General features: G+C 47.7%; 1 protein-coding gene across 1 annotated transcript in view; it reads right to left on the minus strand.

Annotated features, from left to right (window-relative positions):
- Positions 1 to 22,404, minus strand: part of WIPF3 (WAS/WASL interacting protein family member 3) — a 60,383-nt gene that overhangs the window by 25,886 nt on the left and 12,093 nt on the right. Inside the window, 1 exon segment of the mRNA XM_031940503.1 lies at positions 9,084 to 9,225. Coding sequence (XP_031796363.1) covers positions 9,084 to 9,173 — 90 coding nt within the window. The 5' untranslated portion in view covers positions 9,174 to 9,225.

Below are 22,404 nucleotides of genomic sequence, written 5' to 3' on the forward strand. Positions count from 1 at the left end.
AGAGCCTGAAGTAAAATGATTAACATTCTTAGCACAGGAGATGGTCGTTGGTCTCTGGCCAACCGACCTCTCCTTCCTTCCCCCACCAATCATTTCCCTTTCTCTCCATGGACTTCTCTTTCCTCTTCCCAACTGTTCTCTCCTCTCTCTCTTCCCAGGTAAGCTCTTCTACCTTTCCACTCCCCTTCTCAGCTGATGAAGTCCCAGAAGATAAGGGGCAGATAATGGCATGTTTAATTATCTGTCACAGAGTTTTTGGGGGGATTGTGGGCTCTTCCCATTCAAAGAAAATTTGCTCACACATCAAAGTGTTCCATTTTTATGATTAATGTAACTCTTTACCTGCCTTTTATTGACTGTGACTATGTGAACAAGGGGGGGGGAATCAATTAGTCAGAGGCTCCCCATCCCATCCTCTATACACACACACACACACACTCACTCACACACACTCTTTTTCTCTTCTCTTTCTGTCTCTCACACACACACATACATACACACACACACATACATACACACACACTCACTCACACACACACTCTCTTTCTCTTTTCTCTCTCTCTCTCTCTCTCTCTCACACACACACACACACACACACACACACTTATTGCATGGGCTTGGGGTTTAGGTCCTGTCTCTGACACAGGCTGGATGGCCTTGGCCAAGCCCCCTCCTCAGAGACTCCAAAGCCCGGGGCCATAAAGGGGCCCTCCTGTGCCAATGCTATCACGAGCCCAGCCCCCGTCCGGCCCTCCTATTATCCCAGCACTCGGCATCTCTCCGGGCCTGAAGAATTCGAGCCTCCCAGGGAACAAGAGCCTCCCTGTGTCAATATTTCCCAAAGGCTGGCTCCAAGCAAGGAATACTAAACACGGCAAGTGCACTTTTAATGGCCCTCGGCCTTGTCAGAAAGGCCAGGTTAACATTTCCCTTTCCTGGGCTGGGGCCCGGGAGCCCCCGGCCTTAGCTGTCTGACCATGGAGTGACCTTCCGAACTCACAGGTCATGGACACAGAGAGCAGCCCCCCAAAGGGCAAGACCCAACCGGGGGTCCACAAAATTCCTACTGCTTAAAACTCGTCAGGACGGAAGAGCAGCTAAGAAAACAAGCCTCCTTGTGGATGTTTCACATATTTTCTTCAGTAATGTCCTCATGGGAGTCGGCCTGCAGAAGTGCCCCAGGGGACTCCAGCTCCCCCCTCGGGGCCATTCTCGGGGTACGTCATAGATGACATCTGTCCCAAGTATGGGGGCTCTTCTCTTACGCCAGGGACCCCTTTAGTCCTGTGGACCTCTCATTATAATGTATTAAATAAGTAAAATTAATCACATAAAATTAATCACTTAAGGAAATGAATTACGCTGAACTAGAGACCACATTATTTTTAAGTTCATGACTTGAAAACTTTGCTTGGACTGCAATTATTCATTATTCATATTCTCTCTTCCCCCCAATTAAAGGCCTTGCCCCTGGGGTCTGGCTAACTCTGGGCTTCATTTTACTAATTGAATTAGCTTCTGGCCAAATGAGATAATGCCAGTAAAGTGTGTTACAAACTTGAACCATTACAGTGTGAACATCCGCAGGCCATCTAAGAGGAGAGGGCAGCTGCCTGGTGGGAATGCCGCTGTTCTCAGGCAGGCGCCCAGGGCCTGCCCTCTCCCTGTATACTTTGGGGGTCTGATATGAGTCCAAGGTGGGGCGGTGTCCATGCTGGCAGCTTTTGGACACCGGCTAACCAAAGCTACCCCAGCCCTCTATGCACTTTTCTTCCTTCCTTCCTTCCTTCCTTCCTTCCTTCCTTCCTTCCTTCCTTCCTTCCTTCCTTCCTTCCTTCCTTCCTTCCTTCCTTCCTTCCTTCCTTTTCTGTGCAAGGCAATTAGGGTTAAGTGACTTGTCCCATAAGTAAGTGTTTTGTGTCTGAGGTGAAATTTGAACTCGGGTCCTCCTGATTTCTACCCATGGTACCACATAGCTACCCCAGTCCTCTGCATTCTGCCACTTTCCGTCACATCTCCATCTTCCTCTCCATAATTTCCACATCACAGCTGCACCACTTACTCCCCCTGGGGCCAAGTAGGACAAATCTTTCTTCATTCAAAAGCTCAAATCCAACTCTCCTATGACTCCTGAGTTACCCACTTCTGTGGTAACCCAATACCCCAAAGTCCTGGCACCTCCAGGCCCTTCACTGCTTATTTTTACACGGGACGCCCAGCACAGAATACAAGTGGCCAGCCAGGGTCTGGCCAGAAAATAGTTCAGTGAGTGGAATCATTACCTCCCTCTTGGGAGGTAAAGCCTCGGGCACTTTGTCTCTGCAAATGCATCCTAAGACTGCACCCACTTCCTTGGCTCCCCATCACATTGCTGACTCAGACCGAACTTACAGTCCATTAAAATGCCAGATCTCCGACAAACTGCTGTCCAGCCAGACTTCCCCCATTTCGTAATTATGGATTTGATTTTTTAAAAGTTTAATAGCCTACATTTATCTCTCTCAATCATATCAACCCTTGGTCCGACATTCTAGTCTGCTAAAAGCCATAGCGTCTAGTTTGGGGAAAGAATATCAGGTGAAGATATTTTAGCAACATTAAGTATCAACTGTCACAAAAATATGGTTTCTGGTCAACCAAAGAGTGCCATAAAGTTATCAGCCCCTCAAGCCTTTCAGCTGTAAGCCTTGCCGGTGCAGCCTCCTGCCATAGGGGTTATCAGAGAATCATTAAGAGATCTCAGGACGTAGCATGGAGAGATGCGAAGAAAACAGCAGGCAGGGTCCTTCCCCTCAACAAGCCTGTGGCCCAATGCACCAGACTGACTGCATTATTAGGCTTTCAATTCGATTAACTTGTGGAGATTTAAATCTGAAAATTCAGCATTCTCCCCATCTTCTCCTAAGCAAAAAGACAGATCCTGCTCCTTATTGATGGGAGGCACAATGCAATGCAAATGGGGGTCATCACTCATCTTTAAGTGGGTGAATCTGTCCGGGGAGTCTCCCTGCCATTACATGATCTGGTAGATAAAGAGGAGAAATGAAGGGCAGTCCCCAAAAAAGACGGGACGAGGAAACAGAAAGACAAGCAGGAGCCGGTGCGCTCACTGCCTGCTTTGTATCAATCACTGTCTCTTTCTCATCCAGCACAGGCTCCTTCTCATGGTCCCACTTTCTCCTTCACTAAGACTACAGTGGGACAGAAAGAGGAAAAAGCTAGAGAGGAACAGTCCAAGAAGAAGCTAACGGAAGGGAGGGAGGGGCATTTTCGAAGGATTTGATGTGTTTAGAACAGGAAACAGCCTTGGAGCTCGGCCTCCTCATTTCACTGATGAAGATCATGGAGTTCAGAGTAACCAAGGTCACACAGGTGACCTTCAAACCCCTGCCTGTTTCCATCCCACCCCCCATGCTGCCTTCTTGCCCCCTTTCTTTGGGGCCTCCTCCAGCTGTGATAGGATCCAGCCTTTATTCCAGAGGGCTTCCTTGTGAGCCAGAACTGCTGGGCAGCATGTTACTTTCTCCAAGGTATCCTAACTACAAGGAAGACTTGGGGGATATGGTCAACTCTCTTCCAACTACAATGGCAGCCTGGTGGTTCAGTGGATAGAGCGCCAGGCCCAGAGTCACTTACTAATGATGTTATCCTGGGCAAATGACTTCACCTGAGTCTGTTTCCTCAGCTACAAAATGGGGGAAATAATAGTACTTCCTAGTGGGGTTAATGTCAGGATCAAATGAGATGTCTGCAAATTTTGACATGCTATAGAAATGCTATTATATAACATTTATCACATTTACCATTTATCACTCTTCAGATCTGTAAAGGTTGTTAAGAAAACATCTAGGTCAATGTCTTCAACTCACAGGTGAGGAAACTGAGGTGTGGAGATGAAACAAATTCTGTATGGGACCCTATTTAATCTGACCCCTTCATATACAGGAAACTGAGTGTCAGGCAAGGGAAGCAGCATTTCCTAGGTTAATTAACACATCATAGATTTGAAGCCAAGTGTTCTGACTCTCCAGTCTCATGGTTTTTCCCCAGAATTCCATTTTCTAGTTACAGAGGACCCCACTTTCTGTTTTCTTATTACATAGAACCCTACTTTCCATTTTCTAGTTACATAGAACCCCACTTTTTGTTTTCTAATTACAAAGGACCCCAGATTTCATTTTCTAGTTACATAGAACCCCACTTTCTATTTTCTAGTTACTAGAACCCCACTTTCTGTTTTCTAATTACATAGAACCCACTTTCCATTTTCTAGTTACATAGAACCCACTTTCTATTTTCTAATTACAAAGGACCCCAGTTTCATTTTCTAGTTACATAGACCCCACTTTCTTTTTCTATTTCTGTTTTCTAATTACATAGAACCCCACTTTCCATTTTCTAGTTACATAGAACCTCACTTTCTATTTTCTAATTACAAAGGACCCCAGTTTTCATTTTCTAGTTACATAGAACCCCACTTTCTGTTTTCTAATTACAAAGGACCCCAGATTTCATTTTCGAGTTACACAGAACCCCAACTGTCAATGGTCACCACTAAGTCTCAGCTCTGTCTCCCCCATTTCACAGGGAGTGCCCAGATGCCCACTGGTCACTTTTTCCATCTACTACTGAGCCATACACACTTACACAAAATTTCCGGCCTCTCTTAACTTTAGAAAAAAATCCCACCCCTTTTTAAAAGCTCTGTGCCAAGAAGTCCTGGAAAGATCCTTCTCTTCTTCCTCCCCAACTTGGAGAACGTGCCTAGGAAGAGAAAGCGGGCCCCACCAAGCTCCTGATAAAGAGACTATCTTTTCCAACAGGCTTTCCCCTCCCCACCCGAGTGCCAAGAACAACAGGCAGCAGCGTCCACGCTGCCGGCTTCCCATGCTGACCACATGGCTCGAAGGCGGGGTTCCTCAGGATCTGCAGGATGGCCTGGACCTGTTCTACTGGGGGCTGCCGCCTTCTCCTTGCCCCCAAACCAGGGATAGATGTGGGCCACAGAATGCATGGAGAGGGCCATGTCCCCCAATCCAGGCCATATGGAAAGCCTTAGGCCCTTGGAAGAGGCAAGAAAAGCCCCAGCCTTGGTGCTATTCATTCATCCAATAAACATTTGGTAAGTGGTTCCCAAGGGCCAAGCCCAGTGGTTTCTGCTCCAGGAAATTTATATTTGACTGGGGAATGGGGAAGTACAACATGATCACAAAATAACTACAAAATATGCTACCAAGTGGCTCGGGCTGGGATGCTGGAATGAGAGCCTTCAAATGCTGTCTTGGATTAACAGCTGTGTGACTCTGAACAAGTCCCTCAGTCAATTTGGGCCTCAGTTTACACATCTGTAAAACCAGAGGGTTGGACTTAATGGTCCCTCCGGTCCCTTCTAGTTCTCAATTTTGATCCAATGAAAATCAGAACCAAATAAATACCAAGTAATTTTAGAGGGTACTTGAAAGTATTAGAACAAAACCTTGAAGGCCTCCGGGGGGAGGCCTTCCATGAGAAGAAGCTAAAAGAATGGGGTAAGATGGCGTGTCCCCCGTGGGATGTATACATATGTGCACCCGTGCATACTGTGTATGATATATCAGCTGCACATATACACACTTTACATATCGGCATAAATATTTTAGGACTGGTGCTCCAAGACGAATTTCATTTAGCAAAAAGGGGGTGACCATAAGCAATACTTTCCTATCTGGAAGGTCAGGACTGAAGGGGACCTTAGAGATCATGTGGTCAATCTCTTTGCTTTATGGATTAAAATGGAAGCGGCTCATCTACAGTAACGTCAATAAGTGACATCGAGGCAGCATTAGAACTCGGGACTCTGAGTCCTGGCTCAGCCATCTCCCACTTCCACCTGGGTTAGCTTTCGGAGCAGGGAACGTGCTACTTGCAATAGAAGTCGGTAATGAGATGTGGCCACCGGCTAGGCAAGAAGAAAATGAATGCCAGGGAGGACTGGAAGGGACTGAAACCCCTTTGTAGCTAAACAATGGAGGATTCTAAATTCAACATCCTCAGCTGCTTCCCCCTCCTCCCCAACACTTTTCTTTGACACTTAGAAAAAAAAATTCACCAACTGCCCACCATTATCTCACACCTTTTAGTTTACAAAGTACTTTTTTTCCCCACAACCAAATAGGAATTGTTATCCCCATTTTGCATGGGAGGAAAGAAGCCCAGAGAGGTGAAGATTTTTTTTGTGTGTGAACACAGCTAGTTAAGGGTCAGAACCAGACCCAGAACGGAGTTCTTCCTCGGAGCCCAGCTTTTGCTCGGGATGCCCCACTGTCTCCCTGTAATGACCACATGCTGTCCAAATGAAATGCAGCCACAGGGCTGGTGCCCCTCCTTCACTCGTTCCCACACAGAACCGCCAGCTTCTCTGTTCCTGCAGCCCACGTGGCCAACTGTCGCTCTGTTTTATTGTTGCCTGGCCCCCCAGCTGCCATCCCACTAGAGACAAAGGGGCCAGGGAGCCACTCGGAGCAGGGGGGCCCAAAGAGGTACTGCCCCAGGCAGCCCCCGCTGCAAGCGAGCTACCCGCCGCCACTGGGCCATGTTCTCGAAATCAGCTATTTTGGGCCCTGCCGTTCTCAGCGTGCCTTACATAACGGCTTCTCCCTTTGTGGAGATGCTGTGGGTTTGACAAAAGAAGCCACGTCTGATTATGCTGAGTCTACAGATCCTGGACTCAAAGAACAGGGTTTTCTCCCTGCGGGTCTGGAGGTTTGTGTTAGCAGGACATTGTGGATCCTGCAGAGCGGCTCAACTCCCCTGTCACCTCCTAGGGGCTTTCGGAATGGGGATGAGGAGGAAGGTGTGGGATACAGACCACAGGGTCTGGGGAGCAAGGGGAGCATCCCCGGGAAGGCAAACTCCTGGAGGTCAGCACCGTTTCACTGCGCTCTCGTCCCCAAGTCAGCCACACTGCCAGACATATAGATAGAAAGACAGACTGATGAATGGATGGATGGATGGAGCATGGATGGATGAATAGACAGATAGACAGATTGGATGAATGGGTAGGTAAATAGAATGATAAATGGTTGGATAAATAGACAAACAGAGTGGATGGATGGATGGATAGACTGATAAATGGATGGATGAATAGACAGAGAATTTGGATGAATGGATAAATAGATAGATGGATGAATGCATGGATGGATAGATGGAGAGATGACAGATGGATGGATGAAATCCTCTTAGCTTCTGTCACAAACCTCAGCTCATTTTGAGCTTCCACATTCCCGACACTCTCCATCTGGGCCCTTATCCCCTACATTATCACAGTAGCCTCCTAACTGGCCTCCGGGCCTCAAAGCTCTCCTGGCTCTAGCCCATCCTCCCTGCAGCTTCCAGAGTGATGTTCCTCAAAGTCATATCTGACCATGGGACTCCTCTGCTCAGGTGGTGCCAGAAGCTTCCTGTGGCCTCTAGAATCTAGGATCTCTCCCGTTGAGCTGAGAGCCCTGAGCTTTCTATGGAAGGACGCCCCTCACTTCCTGTGCTCCATGACCCAGCTGGACTGGCTTTTCTGGTCCTCCTTTGGAGCGTCCCATCACAGTGCCTTCCCACTGACCTCCCACCCTCATAGATTCTTTCTGTCTTTAAGATGCACCTCAGGCAGCTCTTGCATGAAGCCTTTCCTAATCTTCCCAACTGTCAGCACTCTCCCTCCCAAACCACCTCGCATTTAATTCTAAGTACACAAAGGTGCAATATATGCATATATTCGTACTTATTAACTTTATACAATAAACTTATCGTGCTGATGGACGTTCAAATCCGGCCTCAGATACTTCCTAGCCATGTGACCCTGGACAAGTCACTTCACTCTGCCTCTATTTCCTTATCTGTCAAGTGAATTGTAAAGAGCAATGACAAGATCCTACAAGAAAACCCCAAATGGGCTCACAGAGAGTCAGAAGGAAATGAAACAACTGAACAACAACAACCACAAAACGACGGATCCTTGTCTTAGAAAACCACATAGTAACACTGTCCATGCTAGACTGTTTTTCCTTTTCTCTGTCCCAATTTCATTTTAATCTGGTCCCTGGTTGGAACTTTAGGATTCAGACTAAATGACAGGTACAATCCTTTCCAGATTCCAGATTCCAGATCTCGGCACTTGGAGATCATCTCCAATTTATCCCGTATAAACTTTGTTTGTCCCTAGTTGTTTCATGTTGTGTCTCCCACCAGACTATGAGCTCTCTGAGGACAGGGACCGTTTTTACCTTTCTCTCTATCTCTGGAACTTATCATTGTGTCTGGAGCACAGTAAGGTGCTTAATAAGCGCATAACTTGACTTGCTGCCTGTCCTGCAGCTGAGGCCTCCCTGCCTTTCTGGGTGGCTCTGGGTAAGCCACTGTAACCGCTGCAGAGCCCCAGCTTCCTCATCTAGAAAACTGAGGGCTTGAAGCAGATCTCTAAAGCTGTGATCCTACAAACCATCTTCTGAAAATAGGGAGGAAAGGAAGAAGGGAGAGAAGAAGGAAGGAGGGAAGGAGGGAGGGAAAAAAGAAGGGAAAGAAAGAATAAGAAAGCAAGCAAGCAGGAAAAACTGAGCTGCCCAACACTGACCCAGGAGAGTTCAGGGTTTTGTGGGCAGGAGTACGGCCCAGTCCATTTCATGAAGCGCCTCCTATTTCTCTGACAGTCGGGCAATGCTGGGGACTAAAGTCTCAGCAGAGGGGGAGCCTTCAGAGCAACAGGTGCCATCACCAAAAGAAGCATCACTGCAGCCCCACTGCTGTGTCCTGCTCAGACCTCATGTGGAAGTCCCAACAGAAGCTGGGCGGGCAGACTCCACGAGAAGCAGCGTCCATTAGGGAGCTTCCCACAGCAGGAACCCAAGGGGAGATTACACAGGGGAGGGATGGCAGAAGGAGTCCGAAGAATAACAGAACCAGCCCACTGAGAGGTTTTATCCCTGACCTGGACACCCACAGAGCCAGTGGGCTCCCCGAGGGGGCTGCCCAAAGCTAGGGGAAGCCCCAAAAGGGCTTGGCCAACTCCAGGATGCATGAGCTATCTAAGAACCAAGATGGAAACCGAGCCTTACCAGAGGGGCCAAAGGCGGAGGGGGTGGAGGTGCCCCGGTGGGCGGTGGGGGTGGGGGCAGAGGCGGCGGCGGTGGCGGCGGCACGGGCATATGTCACAGCTGGAGGTCTCCCTGCTGATGAACCTGCAGATCGTCCTCAGCTCTGAAAAGAGAAAAACAGAAATGGAGCTTATGAGTCTTTAAGTGTGTATGTGGAGAAAGCTGCGGGCAGGGGGGAAGGTCCTTCCTCGGAGGCCCAGACCTGTTCGGTCCGGCCAGCCCTTCATCAGCCTGGCCGGGAACCCAGAATTTTCAGCCGCAGAGTCGCAAAGACCAAGTTCTAGGGCTAGGAAGAAACATAAGATCCCAGAACAACATGCAGGAGAGGGGTTCCTTGGAAGTCAAATTTTCCATATAATAATTATGATAATAAAAACAGCTAGCTACATTTCCATATGTCATCTATCCGGCAAGGCTACATTTATAGGAGGGTATTAATAGCACCTAGCTCCTGGGGCTTTTGTGAGGATTAAATGAGACAAAGTGCTTTGTAAATCTCAGAGTAGTTATAGATTTTGTTATTGTTGTTGTTGTTATGCCCAACAACTAGAGAAGTGCTTTATCTATATTATTTTATTTAAGCTTCACAAACCATGAAATAAGAAGTACAAGTATTATTATTCTCATTTCACAGATGAGGAAACAGTAAATTGGGGAGCCCAGGACTAGACAGCTGGTAAGTGTCTCAGACAGGATATAAATCCTCGTTTTCCCCATTCCAAAGTTTCCCAATTCTTCTTGTCCATAGGCTAGTTTGGTACATTGGAATAACACTTTTCTTAGAGCTGGTCCAAATCCTGGCTCAGCCGCTGTCTCTCCGCTGCTCTTTGGAGATGATGATCACCCCCTGGCAGGATGGCTACGAGCCCGGGAGCCGTAAGAGTCACGGGTGCCTGCCCAGAAGAGATGCCCCTAGTCTGGGGCTTGACCCATCACCCTACACTGCCTACTGAGAAAGACCCCTGGGAAAGATTTAATGACAGAGGATCAGTAATGAGGCACAATGAGACCCCAGACTTTGTCCGGGACTCAGCCAGATCCACTTTGTCCAGCACTGTCTGATCCCTCATGAAGCTACTCCAGGAGCAGACCCAGCCAGCATCTCCGGAGGCTTGTTGGCCAATCTCTCCCTGCCTCTGCTCTCTCCTTAAATACTCCTGAGCTCAGCTCCGACCTGCACCTGCCTGCTGAAGAGCGGGGTCCATTGGGCTCTGCTGGGAGGCTGGACCTTGAGGCATGTGAACGATCCCACCTGCCTCCCCCAAGAGACTGCTCTCTATCCAAGGCAATCCCAGTAAACTTTGGCTAGAAAACACCATCTGCATCCAGAAATCAAACTACAGAGACCGAATATAAATCAACACAGGCTATGTTCACTTTTTTTTCTGTTTTGTTTTCTCTCTCGTGGTTTTTCCCTTTTATTTTGCTCTTTCTCTCCCAACATGATTCATAAAGAAATGTATATTTAAAAAGTGAATATGCATGTATAACCAGAAAAAAATAAAACAACTTTCTTTTAGAGACCCATCTCCACCCACCCGACGCTCTTCCTGAGTTCACAGCTCAATGGTCAGCACACTCCCACTCCCTCACAGGGGGCCCTGGTGATTCCCAACTTCTGCTGCAATGTACAAACCCCATTCTCCATTCCCATACTGCCATCTGCCTCAACCCCTGTTATTTTCTGACCCTTCCTCTACCACCATCACTCAGCAAGATCTCTCCTTTAGGATTTATCCAAGTTATGGCAAAGAATTGGAAACTGAGTAGATGCCCATCAATTGGGCAATGGCTGAATATGAATATGAAAGCAATGGAATAGTATTGTTCTATCAAATGATGAACAAGCTAATTTAGAAAGGCCTGGAAAGATTTCCAGGAACTGATGCTGAGAGAAAGAAGCAGAACCAAGAAAACATACACACCAACAGCAAGATTATGAAAGATTTTGCTCCTCTCAGCGTTTCAATGATCCAAAGCGATCCCAATGAACCTTAGCTAGAAAATGCCATCTGCATCCATAAAGAAAACTATGGAGACTGAATGCAGATCAACACATGCTACATTCATTTTTTTCCTGTTTTTTTTTATTCTGCCATAGTTTTCCCTTTTGTTCTGATTTTCCTCTCCCAACATGATTCATAAAGAAATGTGGATTTAAAAAGTTAATATAGATGTAAAAATACATCTGGGGGAAATAAAATAATCCTCCTCCCAAAAAAGGATTCATTCAAGTTAAATACTGGTAGTTATTGTCAATTGATCCTTCCTCAGTTCCTCAAATCCACCATCCAATTGCTCTTCCTTCAAATGACCTAACTTCCCAGTTCTTCCTTCTGTTCATTTCCCATGGCTGATACTCCTCCAGCTCACCTCAGCTAGCATTTTGGGCTCATTCGTGCCCAAAAGCTATTCCTGAAAACCTCTCATTTCAAACCAAGACCATTCCTGAATGCTCTTCTTTTCTCCTCACCTCAGCCAGAAGGAGTCTTTCCCTGTTATCTCCTCTTCCACACCTGTCTCACTCAGCCTTTCTTCTTGCCTCTTTTCCATCAGGATGCCCTTCTATCATCCCCACTCTCACTAATCTCATTCACCTCCTCCCTCCTGTACCTTCCTGCTGCTTAGAAATGCACTCATGTCTCCTCAAACTTAAAAAAACTCTTGTCTGAACTGGCCATTCCTGTTAGCTCCCATCCTACGGCATTCCTCCCTTCCTTGACCAAAGTCCTCAGAATGCCATGTCTACTTCCTCTCCTGTCTCTCTCTTGGCTGCAAAACCTCAGCAAGCTGGCTTCCCAGACTCAGGTTCCAGTCTCGGTCCAAGGTGTCCCTCAAGCCTGCATTGCCTAATGCTCCACAGTCCAACCCAGAGGCCCTCTACTCCAGGAAGCCTTTTCTGGGCCTCCCGTCCTCCAGAGAGTATTTTGTATAGATCTATCCATTTATTTGTGGATTCTGGAAAATCTAAGCAACCTGACAAGCAGCATCCATCTTTGGATCTCAGCACATAACACGATGCCGCACACATAGTAAGTGCTTAATGAATGCTGAACAAATGAATTAACAAGACAGTTAAGGGACTGGGGTCTTACTTCCCTTAAGCCATTCTGAGATAAGGGATAGGTTTGAGATTCCCCATCTGGAGTACACCATTCTATCCGGAACATATTTTAAGTGCTTTGAGTTCTTCAGAATGAAAGAATAACTTGACAAAGCACTGGGCCACAGAGTTCACCCCCAATGCGGTCACTCTCTAAACAGTTCTCTAAAACTGTTGACTCCACCAACAATCTCCAGCTGTACCTCCAGGCAGGATCTAAGAATGACAATCATGCTGTTTACTCTTCAGAGATGTGCCCAAAAAGCTGCTAAAGGATGAGGGATGTAAATGCTGGAAAACAGAGACCTTATCTGACACCAAACACCCCTCTTTCACTTGGAGAAAAGTCCCCGGATTCCAGAACCTCAGAAGCCATTTAGGTCTCAACAGGTGGACGTCACACCTTGGCTCGAAGACCTCCCCTGAGAAAGAAACTACCAGCTTCCCCAGCGAGCCATTCTCCTTGGACAGCTCAGAGCGCTAGCAGGAAGGTTTCCCTGGCAGCAGTTTGTGTTTCCAGGAGGCTTTCTGCAGCCCAGAAGAAACCAAATCATACTTTGATACATATGGAATCCTTTCACATATTCTAAGACCACCATATTTCCATAATTCCCTTCTTCTCCAGAGTAAATGTATCCCATTCCTTCGACTGATCTTTGTACAGCAGATTTCAAAGTCTTTACTAACCTGGTCACTTTTCTCAGGCACAAAGATGGCCCCAAGAACTGAACATAAGAACCCTTGATGGGGCAGAGCCCATGGAACTATCAGAGCCCTGACCTGGACATTGCATGCCGCTCTCAAAGTAGCGTATGATTCCATGGATTTCTTGGCCGCTGTACTACACTGTGAACTCATTTTAAGCTTGTGGTCTATCCGGATGGTCAGATCTTTTCCCACTCCTTTACAATTACAAGGCAGCGTGGTGTAATGGCAAGTGCTAGACCACACAAGACATTGCACTCACACCGTGGGAGAGGCAAAAATAGGTCAGATGTATTCTATGTCCCTAGAAAAGTTTATAATCAAATCAGGGTAGGTGTGTAAAGCACCTATAGTACAGGAAAGAGAAGAGAAATGGTTAATGCAAATTTTCTTTTTGTCTCCTCTTCCTCTCTGACCTGACTCTGAGCTAGGCTAGGGATGCTGGCTTGCTGACTTGCTAAAATCCCACCAAATTATTTTTCATATTTCATTGTTCAGAGCTCTTTTTGTATATGGACATTGCTTGATTGCTTTTTATATAAAGTCCTTTGGGGGAAGATCCAGCAATTAAGCAATTCTATGGAGAAGCATTTATTCAAATCTGACAGGTCAGAATGGGGGGCTCCAGAGAGACACGGGTTATACCCATTAGTTCTTGGTAGCTTCTCGCCCACAGTATTAAAATGGGAATTTCTGGAAATGTGTTTAAAATTTTTTGGGGAAAAAAGCTAACAATGTAAAAAAGAAAACATTTGGAAAGGCTTTTATTCCCTCTCAACTTAATGGAATTCTCCAACATTTGCAGAATTTGTGACTTTGTAGGCCTGGGTCCTTTGGTCATTAATATTAATTAGAGTCTTTTTGTACCTGTCTACTTTAGTTACTCTGGGAAAAAAAATCCAGCTGGTGGAAGATAGTCTGGGGAAGCATCTCTAGGCCTGCGGCTCTTAACCAGGTGTCTATGAACTTGGATCTTAAATATTCTGAGAAGGGAAAACTGCAGCAAACTGCCCAAGGAGTCCATGGCACACAGGTTAAGAACCCCTATGATAGGTGACAGACCAGGCGGATGCTTGGATCTAACAGACACGAGCCTCGTTCTTGAGGCCGGTCCAGGTTGTAAGTTGGGCCAATGCTTGCATTCCTCTGGTAGCATCTTCTAGAGCCCAGCTTTGCCTCCATGGCGTCATGAGGTCAGCGGCACAATTGCTCCGTGTTTAGTACAAATAAACCTTCTGAAATAGCTAGGATCATGTATCCCTTGCTCACATCTGTATACACTTCCCAGAAACACCACGATACAGTGGAAAGCATGACAAATAGGAAGTCAGAGGATTTGGGTTCAAATGTCTCCTCTCTCAATAACTTACTAGCTATGTTATCTCGAGCAAGTCATTTTCTTCAGGCCTGGTTCCTCATGTAAAAAATGAGGAGACTCCATAAGGAGATGATGGCCCTTTCTGGTCGTGATGCTACAATCCCATCAAGTTTTTCTCAGTACCCCCACTTGTTATTAGAACTAGGTGGCGGTAGGATAGACTCAGGAACATGTGAATTCAAATTACACCTCAAGTTCTGAGTGTATATCAACCTCTCAGTCTCAGCTTCCTCTTCTGTAAAATGGGAATAATAAGAGCACTTCTATAACAGGGGTTGCTATGAGAAGAACAATTGTAAACAGTTTTGTGAATCCTAAAATTCCACATAAATACGTTTTATTATTATTGCTGTTATTGTCCTACTATTTATAAACATGTGTTTATGGGCAATAAATTGCAAGCTTCCTGAAGACAAAGGCTGAGTCATTTCTAGCTTGATGACTCCAGTGTCTAATTGTGCAGCCAACATCCATTATTCAATGGATGAATGAAGGAATCAGAACAGAGTGGAGGATAGGACAAGCACACAATAGACTGGACAAATTTTAAACTCCAGTCAGACTTCTGAGTCACTCTTCCCAGCACAAAGTAGAATTCACCAAGGGGGAGAGGCACCAGTCATTCTCCGTGGAGTTTATGCTTTGGTTTTTATAATGATGTCTCTGACTGTAATGGGAAAGTCTAGAGGCCAGTACGGAGTCCATCAGGTCATTGGAATCGGGCACTACTGACACATGAGTGAGAGAACTGAACGGGAAGGAGGGAAGGAGGGAGGGGAGGGCAGCAAAAGGAATCGGAGATTGAGAATCAGGGAAATCCCAATTTAAATCTCAACTCCGTTCTTCATCGGTACCACTATGGAAATCACATAACATCTCAGTTTCTTAACCTGTAAAATGGGGACTAGATGGTCTCTGAGATCCCTTTCCATCCCTGAGTCTGATATAAATATTCCTGTAGCCTGGGCTGCCCTTGGGATACTGACAAGCTTCCAATTGGGAAGCTGCGATCTGCACCAGTGGAGGACACAACACCTCAGAGAGTCACAGATCCATGGAAATCAAGATGGATTTGGATTTTACACCCCAATCAGCTAACAAGCATGCAGGGCTTACTATGTGCTTCACACTGTGCTAAGTGCTGGTGATACAAAGAAAGGCAAAAACATAGACGCACATTCTCACAAGGACACACATTCTCACAAAGGAAGGCTTTGTGCAAACCAAGATGGTGTCAGCGCGTCCCAAAAGTCTTAATGTTGTTTTAAGCTTGATAAGCACATTTCAATATGCACATAATAACACAAAAGAGGCAAGGTCTATGGAACCATGTACTTCTTCCCACTACACAGAACTTAATTTCTCCCCCTTGTATCATTGGAATTTAAAATGGTAGTTCCCATATTCCCCTTGACTGCTTCCTTTTCCAAATTAATTTCTGCTCTCTTCTATTAAAAAAAAAGATTCTTTGACAATTTAAAAAACTGTTCTTATTTTTACAGAAAAGGAAACTGAGGCACAATCGGGAACATTAACTTGTCTGGTTCCCAGGACTTAAATCCTGCTCTTCCTGACTCCCAATTCAGCACTAAATCACACTGAGGAAGAAAGGAATGGGTCAGGGTTGCCCCTAAGCAAGGTTTCACCTGAGGTGTAAAATGGGTGTGTGGGTATTTTCCCATAGAAATGGTTTCCCTTGCAATCTTCCACATTTTACTTTATTCATTTACAAACCCTGCTGAGAAGGGGCCCGTTAGGCTTGACCAGACTTCCAGAAGCAACTGAAGAACCCCATTCTAGAAAGATGAGATTCCCTTCTTCTGTAGCCTTTAAGCAAAAGGCTCCTGGGATTGCAAACTCAGTTAGACAGGACCTTAAAGGTCAGTAGTCCAAGCCCCTCGTCTTACTGAAGAGGAAGCTGAGGACTCAGGGAGTCACTTGTCTCATATCAGATAAGATATGAGAGCCAAGATTCAAACCCAGAATCTGGCTCCAAAGCCAGCATGCACACCACTTTGCCATCCTTCAAAGCTGGGTGACCATTCTGGGAGGTGTCATAGAGGGGTTCCCTTCCCAAGCAGGTAGGGTCTGGACCATCTGGAGTCTGCCAGCTCTGCTGCTATGATTCTATGCAAAATGGATGCAAAGGAAAGCTGCGGCCAGACCCTGGAGAGCTCCCAAAGGTGTGAATCCTCTTGTGCTCCCTGCATGGAAGGTTCTAAGAGGCTGAGGAAAGCCGCTGGGGCTCCCCTTTCCTGGTGGTGGGTTCAGGAATATGGGAGAGCTGCCCAGCCCTGATATAGCTTTGGGAGAAGACTCAGATCTGGCCAGAAGCAAGGGATCAGTCTCCCAAGCAGGAGCCAGAGCCGGAGGGGCCTTGGAGGCCAGCATCCCAGCCAGCCCCTCACTAAAGGTAAACTTGTACTGACAGCTTTTGTTTTTACATCACTGACATTTCCCAAGGCAGCTTTCCTTCTTTCCCTCAAATGAAATCCTATTTGTAAAGTGCCTGACACACACTAGCTGTTAAATAAATGTTTCCCCTTCCCCTTCCCAACCCAGAGACTCATCCCTTATACCAAAGATTTAAAAAGCAGGGGAAAGCTTAGCAAAATCAAAAAACCCTGAAAAACTCTAACATTATATGCTCAAGTGCCTCCTGTTACAGAGGAAGAGAAGTGTCCTATGGAGGGTGTACAAGGGGACGGTGCTAGGAATCGAATTCAGGTCCTACAACTTTGCTTTCTGCTATTATCTCCCTTAAGGATTAAAAACACAGATATATATGCATACACATATGTTTGCACATGCACCTATCCAGTCTGAGGATGCAGTGAGCAAACACCTAAATTGGTATGTATTTTAAAAGAGAGTTAAATTGTAAAAAATTAATTTTATGATACATATATACATGGGTGAGTGGGGAGACAGGAAGGAAGGAAGGAAGGGGGAGGAAGGAGGGAGGGGGAAGGGAGGGAGGGAGGAAGGAAGGAAGGAAGGAAGGAAGGAAGGAGGGGGAGGGAGGGGGGAGGGAGGGAGGGAGGAAGGAAGGAAGGAAGGAAGGGAAGGAAGGAAGGAAGGAAGGAAGAGAGGAAGGAAGGAAGGAAGGAAGGAAGGAAGGGGAAGGAAGGGGAGGGAAGGAAGGAGGGAAGGAAGGAGGGAAGGAAGGAAGGAAGGAAGGAAGAAAGGAAGGAAGGAAGAAAGGAAGAAAGGAAGAAAGGGAAAGGAAGAAAGGAAGAAAGGAAGAAAGGAAGAAAGGAAGAAAGGAAGAAAGGAAGAAAGGAAGAAAGAAAGAAAGAAAGAAAGAAAGAAAGAAAGAAAGAAAGAAAGAAAGAAAGAAAGAAAGGAAAAGGAGAGGGGATAGAGAGGGGGAGAGAGAGACAGAAAGAGAGAATGAGAATGAGTCTGGGGGGGGAGAATAATTTGAAAATAAAAAGTTTATATTAAACACATGTGGGAAAACAAGGGAAAAAGGGGGGGAATTTGGCCCAGATGGTTTTTTCTGCCAGGGGCCCAGGGGCAGATGCGTCCACGCCCCTGCCACAGGTCCCCCAGCCCCACTCCAGGACAGATGGAAGACCCCATCTGGCCTAATGCTGCCCTCCATGGCTGCTGGCACACAAATGCCCTTCCAGGTGAGGAATGCAGCCCTGCCACTGATGCCAAGCTGACCACACGCACACCCCTCCAAACAATCTGTCTGTGACCTGTAGGGAGCCAGACAGGAATGGGACCCAAGTGCGACGGAAATAACAGCATGCTGATGAAAGAAGGTCCTCTGGGTCCCGGGCTTAGGGAGCTATTTCAGCGGCAAGCCAGTCACTAAATCTCCGAAAGCCTCCATTAGTTAGGGAGCATTGGCAGGCTTCGAAAATACCCACCAGCGGGGTCCCCGTGGTCCTGGCAGGCCTCGTTTTTGGCAAGCTCCAAGAACAACAATGGATAAGAATGGGGAGATGAAGTTCCCCATCAGTCATCCTCTATTCAGAGAGTAAAGATGCCAGGCCCTGGCTCCCCCCCACAGAATCTACTACCTCTGGACCAATCAGGGATGATCACGGGGCCCATTGAACTCGGAGGGGACCTGCTCTGCACTCCCACAGGAACTCCTGCTCTGTGGATCAGCCTTTGATTCATCAAGAGATTCCCCCAAACTGATGAGTCATCGCATCTAAGGCCCCACAGCCCCTGCAAGTGCATCATGGAAATAAAAGGGCTTTCAAAATAAATGCCACCGGGGCAGCTGGGGGCGCAGTGGATAGAGCACCAGCCCTGAAGTCAGGAGGACCTGAGTTCTATTCCGACCTCAGACACTTCACACTTCCTGGCTGTGGGACCCTGGGCAAGTCACTTAACCCGGATTGCCTCAACAAAATAATAAATAAATAAACAAATAAACAAAATAAATGCCACCAAGTTTTTGGAAGCCTCAAGTTAAAGGTCCAGCTAAGGACTGAACAAACCGGAATCCATGCTCCCCTTTCCCTCACACTTCCCATGCCCCAGATCCCTGCTCTTGACCATCAGGTGTCAATAATCAACAATGAATGAGGGCTGGCCCCAAGCAGAGGACCTACTGCATGCACAGTGCTGGCCTGGGGCTTTTAACTGCACCATTGACACACTTTAAAAAAGAATCTTATCTGTACCCAGCCCTCTCATTTCAATCTCTTCTAAAGTGACTGAGGTGAGATTCTTTTCCTTCATTTATCTTACATAAAGTTTTGTTGGGTTTCTTGTCTCAGGAAAACTTAAGCCCTTTGAGGGTAAGTGCTGATTTTTCTTTTCTTCCTTCCATCCTTCTCTTTCTCATGAACTCTTTCTCTCTCTTCCTTCCTCCCTCCCTCCTTTCCTTCCTTCCTCCTTCCTTCCTTCCTTCCTTCCTTCCTTCCTTCCTTCCTCCTCCCCCCCCTCCCTCCCTCCCTTCCTTCCTTCCTTCCTTCCTCCCTCTCTCCCTCTCTCCTTCCTTCTGGATTTAGCATCAGCAAGAACAGGGTTCAAATCCCACTTCAGTTGCTTGAAGCCGTGGCTCCGTTTCATTTGCTGTACAGAAGCAGGCTGGGCCGGAGATGCTGTGTTCCGATCTAGGGTTCTAGGAGCCCCACACCTGGGCCGGTCTTAGACCAGATAACAAATGACGGGCGTCGAGTTGAATGGGACACACCCGGCATTTGACAAGGAACGGACCCTGAGCGTTCTGCAAAGGCCCCAAAGTGCTATCTGTGCCGCTCCCGAGAACCATCTCCAAGGATGCTCCCCGGAGGCCAGGCGGTCTCCTACCAGCCAGCGGATTCAGGCCATAGAGATGCCCCCGGGCCCCTTACATCACTGAGGTTCCCGGCTTCCCCGCGCCCTTCCCCTGGTTGGCCAAGTCTAGGCCCGGAGCTCCCGGAGCGAAATCCACTTCCCCCGCCCACCCCCACTCCCACCTCCTAAGTAAGTCAGTGACCCACTTGACAGGATTAGCAGGGCCCTTTCACTTCGGGTTCAGGGCGGAGAAAGCCGGACCACAGTCTCCCACAGAGTCACACCTCCCCGCAGCTCCTTTCTCAGGCCAGGAGGGAAACGCCAACTCTGGCAATGCCCTGGCAGTGCGCTCGGGGGACACTGGGGGAGACAGAGATCTGGGCCGCCCCAAACCAAGCCGTCTGGCCTCGAGGCCCCCGGCGGGCTCACAGGCTGAAAGAGAACCTCCTCCCGCCCCCTTCTTTCACCCTCGAGATCCATCCCCTTCATAGAAAGGGCAGAGCGTGCTCATCACAGCCGGGCCTCCTGCGCACAGCCCATGTTCCTGAAAAGTCTGAGGGGAATCCAACGGGCGTAAACCGAATTACGCCAAGGCCACGCTATCCCGGGTTAATGGAGGCTCAGTAGGGGCTGAAACTGGCCAAGGAGGTGCCCCTGGTGCTGGGGCAGAGCCCTGGGCCCGAGGGGAGAAGGCCTGGACAGGGAGAGCCCCTAGACCAAACAGCAGCCCGAAGGCCCGGACAGGGAGAGCTGGTCTTGAGGGAGCCTGGGGCTGCCTCTGGCCAGGGAGTCCCCTCCCCGCTCCCCCTCTCCCTGCCTAATCTCCCAATCTCCGGGCTCCGCTTTCCGCAGGCTCTGGAAGCTGGGCTTCCTGTGCTCAGTGTATTCCAGCTTCTTCACCCACTCTATTTACGTGTGGATACTATCTCTGTTTCCTGCCTGTGCTTAGAACTTCAACCACCTGGGACTGAGTCTGTGTGCAAACTCCCACCTCCAACAGCGACGGCCACGCCTCCAGGGCCTCCGAGAAGCTCTTCCAGGCCCAGGCGGCCCACTTTAGACCCACCCCAGCCTCACCCGGACCAGGGGCCCAGCTTCTCCTGTTCCAGAGCCATCCCGGCCTCTGGGCACCTGCCCCAAGTCACACGGGCTTCTGAAGGAGGATTCAAACCCAGGTCCTCTGCTTCTCTGCTGTGAGGCTTTAAATAAATTATATATATATTAAATAAATTACCCAGAGGGTTTTAAAATCTGGGATCACAGACTTGGGAAGGGTTCAGATTCCCCTATGGCACGGAGTGCCCGTGCGACTTTAAGCCTCGGTTTTCCAATCTATAAATGGGAGGGCTGGACCCAAGCCCAAAGCCGCATTGACCACACATGGGTCACCCTGAGCCCATCCGTCTGAGCCCCCAGACACGTGACCCCCCCAAAGCAAGGACCCCTGGGTAACCATCACCGGGGCCGTGATCTGCGTCAGCGGAGGGCTTGGACACCAAGGGAAATACGGAAGTCATCTCCTAAGTGCACGAGCACCTCATCCTCGTGTTTGTCCTCGTGTTTGTCTTCTGGTCCTAAGTGAAGCCCTTGTTCCATTGCGCTGATCCCTAATGGATAGCTGGAAAGCTCCGATGTCTATATCTGGCTAGAGTCGTGGATGATTAATGTATCATTAGAGCTCGGGGAGACTTTGGAGATAAATTAATAATAATTGCTAACATTTATGCGATCCTTAAAGCTTTTAAAAGGAACTTGCCTATATGAGCTGCTTCTCACAACTCTCTAAAGCAGGTGCTATTACCCCCCTTTTACAGATGAGGAAATTGAGGAACAAAGCAGTTACTTTCCCAGAGTCACCTGCTAGTAAATATCTGAGGCAGAATTTGAACTCCAGTCACCTTGACTCCAACTCTGGCACTCATACTTTAAGCCATCCAGTCCAAATCCCTCTAAGGCAGTCGGGTATTGCAGTGGAGAGAGAATCAGGAACACCTAAATTCAGTTCCCACCTCAGGCCTTTCCTAGCCGTGTGATCCTGGGCAAGTCACTAGGCCCTGTTTGCCTCAGTTTCCTCCCCTGTAAAATGAGCCAAAGAAGGAAATGGCCAATCACGGCTGTATCTCTGCCAAGAAAGCCCCAAATGGGGTCATGAAGAGCCTGATATGAACAAAAAACCTTCTCCTGCTGGGCCTGAAGAGAACCCAGGACTCCTGGCAGCAGCCCAGGAATCTTGCCCCTTCAGGATGCCAGTTTAGCCAGGTCTCCCAGAGCCCCAGGAGGCTGGCGGAGCCCTGAGCACCCCTTTGTGCCTACAGACACCCCCCAGACCCCAGTAATTCTAATGAAGGATACAGGAAGACACCCACTCATCAACATCTTGAGGGGCTGGAGACAGCCTGGGTGGGGAAGCCCCGAATGACAGCTTGCTGTCTCTGGGAAGGACCTTGGAAACCTTCTAGTCCAGCGTCTGAATTTTTCCAGATAAGAAAACTGAGGGCTGTGGACGTAAAAAAAATTCTCCAAGGTCCCACGCAGGCCGAAATCCAGCCCTCCGGCCTCCCACCACCAGCTCCCCGCCAAGGTTCTAAATATTCAGACACTCTCCGGGTTTCCAGAACACTCTGTTCTAGTGATTATAAATGAAGTACAAATATCCCATTAGAAACAAAGCAAAAATGATACTGAAAATCAAAAACATGACTGGGTAGATCTGGAAGAGGAAAAGAAACAGCAGCAAAGATAAGAAGAGCAACAGTGATAATAAAGAGGTCAATAACTGCCATGAACGTTGTTTACAAAGTGATTTCTGCAGCTGCTCTCCTTCAGGGCTCAGAAGTAGGAACTATTGG

Source organism: Sarcophilus harrisii, chromosome 5, assembly GCF_902635505.1.
Source record: "Sarcophilus harrisii chromosome 5, mSarHar1.11, whole genome shotgun sequence".
Lineage (NCBI taxonomy): Eukaryota > Metazoa > Chordata > Mammalia > Dasyuromorphia > Dasyuridae > Sarcophilus > Sarcophilus harrisii.